This window comes from Triticum urartu, unplaced genomic scaffold (assembly GCF_003073215.2).
Source record: "Triticum urartu cultivar G1812 unplaced genomic scaffold, Tu2.1 TuUngrouped_contig_1811, whole genome shotgun sequence".
In the NCBI taxonomy this organism is placed as follows: domain Eukaryota; kingdom Viridiplantae; phylum Streptophyta; class Magnoliopsida; order Poales; family Poaceae; genus Triticum; species Triticum urartu.
Genome location: NW_024112267.1, coordinates 4,142 through 9,634, shown reverse-complemented (window position 1 = coordinate 9,634; position 5,493 = coordinate 4,142). Strand labels below are relative to the sequence as shown.

Genomic DNA, 5,493 nt, shown 5'->3' with positions numbered 1-5,493 from the left:
CAATATATGCTAGGCTCGTCAAGTTTAACCCGAGTATTCTACGTGTGCAAAACTGGCTTGCACCCGTTGTATGTGAACGTAGAGCTTATCACACCCGATCATCACGTGGTGTCTCGGCACGACGAACTGTAGCAACGTGCATACTCAGGGAGAACACTTATACCTTGAAATTTAGTGAGAGATCATCTTATAATGCTACCGCGAACTAAGCAAAAATAAGATGCATAAAGGATAAACATCACATGCAATCAATATAAGTGATATGATATGGCCATCATCATCTTGTGCCTTTGATCTCCATCTCCAAAGCACCGTCATGATCACCATCGTCACTGGCTTGACACCTTGATCTCCATCGAAGCATCGTTGTCGTCTCGCCAACTATTGCTTCTACGACTATCGCTACTGCTTAGTGATAAAGTAAAGCAATTACATGGTGATTGCATTTCATACAATAAAGCAACAACCATATGGCTCCTGCCAGTTGCCGATAACTGGTTACAAAACATGATCATCTCATACAATAAAATTTAGCATCATGTCTTGACCATATCACATCACAACATGCCCTGCAAAAACAAGTTAGACGTCCTCTACTTTGTTGTTGCAAGTTTTACGTGGCTGCTACGGGCTGAGCAAGAACCGTTCTTACCTACGCATCAAAAACCACAACATAGTATAGTGATTGCTTTTTGATCTTCAGAAAGAACCCTGTTCATTGAATCCGATTCAATTAAAATTGGAGAAACTAACACCCACCAGCCACCTATGCGAAGCACGTCGATAGAACCAGTCTCGCGTAAGCGTACGCGTAATGTTGGCCTGGGCCGCTTCATCCAACAATACCGTCGAATCAAGAAACAACTAGTGACGGCAAACAATATGTATATACCCATGCCCACAACTCCTTTGTGTTCTACTCCTGCATATAACATCTATGCATAAACCTGGCTCGGATGCCACTGTTGGGGAACACAGTAATTTCAAAAAAATTCCTACACACACGCAAGATCATGGTGATGCATAGCAACGAGAGGGGAGAGTGTTGTCCACATACCGTCGTACACCGTAAGCGGAAGCGTTATGAAAACGCAGTTGATGTAGTCATACCTCTTCACGATCGACCACTCCTAGTACCGAAAGTACGACACCTCCGTAATCTACACACGTTCGGCTCGGTGACGTCCCACGAACTCACGATCCAGCAGAGTGTCGAGGGAGAGCTTCGTCAGCACAATGGCGTGATGACGGTGATGATGATGCTACTGGAACAGGGCTTCGCCTAAGCACCGCTATGATATAACCGAGGTGGATTATGGTGGACGGGGGCACCGCACACGGCTAAGGGATCAATGATCAACTTGTGTGTCCTAGGGTGCCCCCTGATCCCGTATATAAATGAGCAAGGGGGAGGCCGGCCAGCCTTGGGGATCGCCAAGGAGGGGGAGGAGTCCTCCTCCTAGTAGGAGTAGGACTCCCCCTTTCCTAGTCCAACTAGGACGAGGGAGGGGGAAGGAAGGACAGGGAGAGAGGGAGGGGCCGCCGCCCCCTCCTTGTCCAATTCGGACTCCCAAGGGGGGGCGGCCAGCCCTATGGCCCCTCCTCTCTCTCTCTCACAAGGCTCATGTTGGCCCATTAGTTCCCCCGGGGGTTCTGATAACCCCCCGACACTCCGATAATTATCCAGTGATATTCGGAACTCATCCGCCGTCCAAATATAGTCATCCAATATATCAATATTTATGTATCGGCCATTTCGAGACTCCTCGTCATGTCAGTGACCACATCCGGGACTCTGAACTACCTTCGGTACATCAAAACACATAAACTCATAATACCGATCATCACCGAACGTTAAGCGTGCGGACCCTACGGGTTCGAGAACTATGTAGACATGACCGAGACACGTCTCCGGTCAATAACCAATAGCGGAACCTGGATGTTCATATTGGCTCTCACATATTCTACGAAGATATTTATCGGTCAAACCGCATAACGATATCCGTTGTTCCCTTTGTCATCGGTGTGTTACTTGCCCAAGATTCGATCGTCGGTATCTCAATACCTAGTTCAATCTCGTTACCGGCAAGTCTCTTTACTCGTTCCATAATGCATCATCTCGTAACTAACTCATTAGTCACATTGCTTGCAAAGCTTATATTGATGTGCATTACCGAGAGGGCCCAGAGATACCTCTCCGAGAATCGGAGTGACAAATCCTAATCTCGGTCTATGCTAACTCAACAAACACTATCGGAGACACCTGTAGAGCACCTTTATAATCACTCAGTTATGTTGTGACGTTTGGTAGCACACAAAGTGTTCCTCCGGTAAACGGGAGTTGCATAATCTCATAGTCATAGGAACATGTATAAGTCATGAAGAAAGCAATAGCAACAAACTAAATGATCAAGTGCTAAGCTAACGGAATGGGTCAAGTCAATCACATCATTCTCCTAATAATGTGATCCCGTTAATCAAATGACAACTCATGTCTATGGTTAGGAAACATAACCATCATTGATTCAACGAGCTAGTCAAGTAGAGGCATACTAGTGACATTCTGTTTGTCTATGTATTCACACATGTACTAAGTTTCCGGTTAATAAAATTCTAGCATGAATAATAAACATTTATCATGATATATGGAAATGTAAATAACAACTTTATTATTGCCTCTAGGGCATATTTCCTTCAGTTTAGCCAATGCAAATGGGAGGCATGTAGATTCGAGAAGCGATTTATAGCCTGCATGATATCAACCTTAATGATGTTCCAGAAGGATTTGAAGAAGGCACCGGTAAATCCATCTGGCCCTGGGGCCTTATCACTTGGCATGGAAAAAACTGTAGCCTTGACCTCCTCCTTAGAGATGGCATCATCTAATCCATGTTGGTCACAATCAGGAGTAGGAATAATGCCCCAGTTGATATCCGTTTTGCGCGAGGGTCTCTTTTTGGCAATGTTCTTGAAGTGACGGTGGATAATATCTTCTTTTTGCTTGTGTTCAGTGACCCAACCACCATTGTGCTTGAGGCGATGGATGCATTTTTTTGCTTACGATGGTTCATCAACAAGTGGAAGTAATGGGTGTTAGCATATCCTTCTTTCAGATTAGTTATTCTCGAGTTTTGCCTCTTTCTTGATCTCTCTAGTACAACCCATCCAATGATCTTCCTCTTTAGACTTCTCCGGATGTCAGCTTCATCATGGGAGAGTTCTCTATACTCATGAGCCAAATCGAGAAGCAAAATTACCTCCAGGGCCATGTGTAACTGTATCTTTGCGTTTGAAAAAAGTGACTTGCTCCAAGAGTGCAGCCTACTCGCAGTAGTCCTTAGCTTATGAAAGAGCCTTTGATAGGACTCCACATGAATGGATTCTTCATTCCAAGCATCAGCGACAACCTTTTTGAATCTAGGCATCTTTGTCCAGTAATTCTCGAAGAGGAATGTTTTGGGTCTCCTTGGCCATCATCATTAGCAAGCAATAATGGACAGTGGTTAGAGCGCTAGGATGATAAAGCGTGTAAAATATAGGAGCTGAACTCGACATCTCAATCGTTGGATTAGAGCGTTCATTGCTCCAAGTGAATTTTCGGTTCTGTAGATGAATTTCCTTTAGCCTACAATTCGCCATAGTATTACGGAACCTCAGAAGGCAACTGCGATCAACTTTAGCACGTTTTTTGTCTCTGGCATGATTAATTTGATTAAAGTCTCCATTGACCAGCCATTTTGTTCTATCGACCGGTTTTTGGGAGGTGAGCTCTAGAAAGAAGTCATCTTTGTGGATGCTAGGCCCATAGACCGATTTAAGGCCAGAGGCCAACAATGCTGATTCCTGATTACATTTCTTATGTTTACACCTTGCAGCCCAGCCCTTCATATCAACGATTATATATAACCCGATACACTGCTCAGTTCTTTCCGAAGATTTGCCACTCTTTTTTTCCACCTTGCTACATGCAGTCTTAGTTTCTTTTCTTGTGATGCACTAATGCAGATGACAGAATCGCCGTTTTTGCCACGTGAGAGGCTTTTTAAGCAGCAACAATATTTCCAGAGCTTGGGCAGGCACACTCACCAGAAAGGGCGTTACGATGCGATCACCTCCGTCGGCATCCCCCTCGCGCTCGCGGCATCGAGCCTATTCATGATTATAAGTTTGGAGCTTTGTCTGTTCATGATCATGATTGTAACTCCCCTGCAAAAAAGAAGAAGTCGTGATTGTAACTATTTTTATGTTCTTGTTACCGTTTAGCCAGGGACCTGTATCTTGTTGTGCGAACAGGGTCGTGGTGTCTACAACATGTCTCATGGAATCGAGAAGAAGCAGTGACCGTTGGTGGCTTTGTTGTTGGCTCAGTAATTTAACATGGGAGCGGTTCTTTGAAAGGATTTTTCTGTTCAAAGGTTATGAGCCTGTGACGTCTTTTTTAGTTGCACAAATAATGCTATGAAAGTTCCATCTGTGGGTACATTTCAAGTTCTCCTTTCGTTGGTTTTTGTGGGCACCTGGTATCAGCGAACCAATGCTGAATTGACAGCAACAATGTTCAACTATTGGCAATGTTGCCATGTGTTCTCTTTTAATCAGCGGTATACTCATATAAGTCTTTCAAGCGATCATGGTGTATTCTATGTTTGAATTTTGATCTGTATGCAAGCCACTTCATGCACATATATTTCAAGCTGAAGCCCTGTGGACATGTGGGGGCCAGCATGCGTAATAGCATAATACATATCAAAATATATTTTATTACAGTTTTGCTAAAACACATCTAGATGTGTGCCATAAGTATTGCACATCTAAGTCATATGTCATTGATCTTACGTTGAGATCCGTGTAAATATTTTCTTTCTCTTTTTTTCTTTTCTTTTTATGCTTGATTCACTCACTTAGATCTATAATAACTAGAGCACATCTACATGTGCCCTAGACACACCCTATTACAACTAGTACAATAGAGTCCCATCAACAATTACAACATACAACGAGAGAGATTTAGTAACTAGATCTAGAGCTCCTTGTCATCGTCTTCATCTTTGTCGTCGTCGTCATACTCAACGAAGGTCTATCCCGTGGCTTCATACCGCCGAAGGATGTCCTCCTTGCAGTCCCGCGACGCCTGCAGGGACTTGAAGAGGGCGACAGCGGAACGGCGGTAAGCCTCGCAGAACTCAGGATCGAGGGTGGTCAAGCTGTCGATAAGCTCGTGATCGACCGGGCGGATGGGCTTGCGAAGCGGGAGCGCCATGAGCGAGTCGATGCACTTCTGTCTGACAAGCTCCATCTTCTTCCCGTTCTTGAAGACGATCACTCTCCCCTTGTCGCTGGCTCTAGCCTCCGGCGTCTTCTCGGCTTCCGTCACCATAGCCTTCGGTTCCGCGAGATCTGACTTGCTATAGTCCATCGTCTTATCGTCTCCTTGATCCACCTTCCTTCACCTCTCTCCGAGCTATCAATGGATCCTGGATGTGGATGCGTGGC

The 5,493-nt window shown here is 44.7% G+C and overlaps 1 protein-coding gene across 1 annotated transcript; it reads left to right on the top strand.

Annotated features, from left to right (window-relative positions):
• Positions 1–3,999: 3,999 nt before the first annotated feature.
• On the top strand, positions 4,000–4,341 carry LOC125526769. The gene is made up of 2 exons (XM_048691404.1): positions 4,000–4,161; positions 4,294–4,341. The coding sequence occupies exons 1-2, from the start codon at positions 4,000–4,002 to the stop codon at positions 4,339–4,341; spliced, it is 210 nt and encodes a 69-aa protein (XP_048547361.1).
• Positions 4,342–5,493: the final 1,152 nt, after the last annotated feature.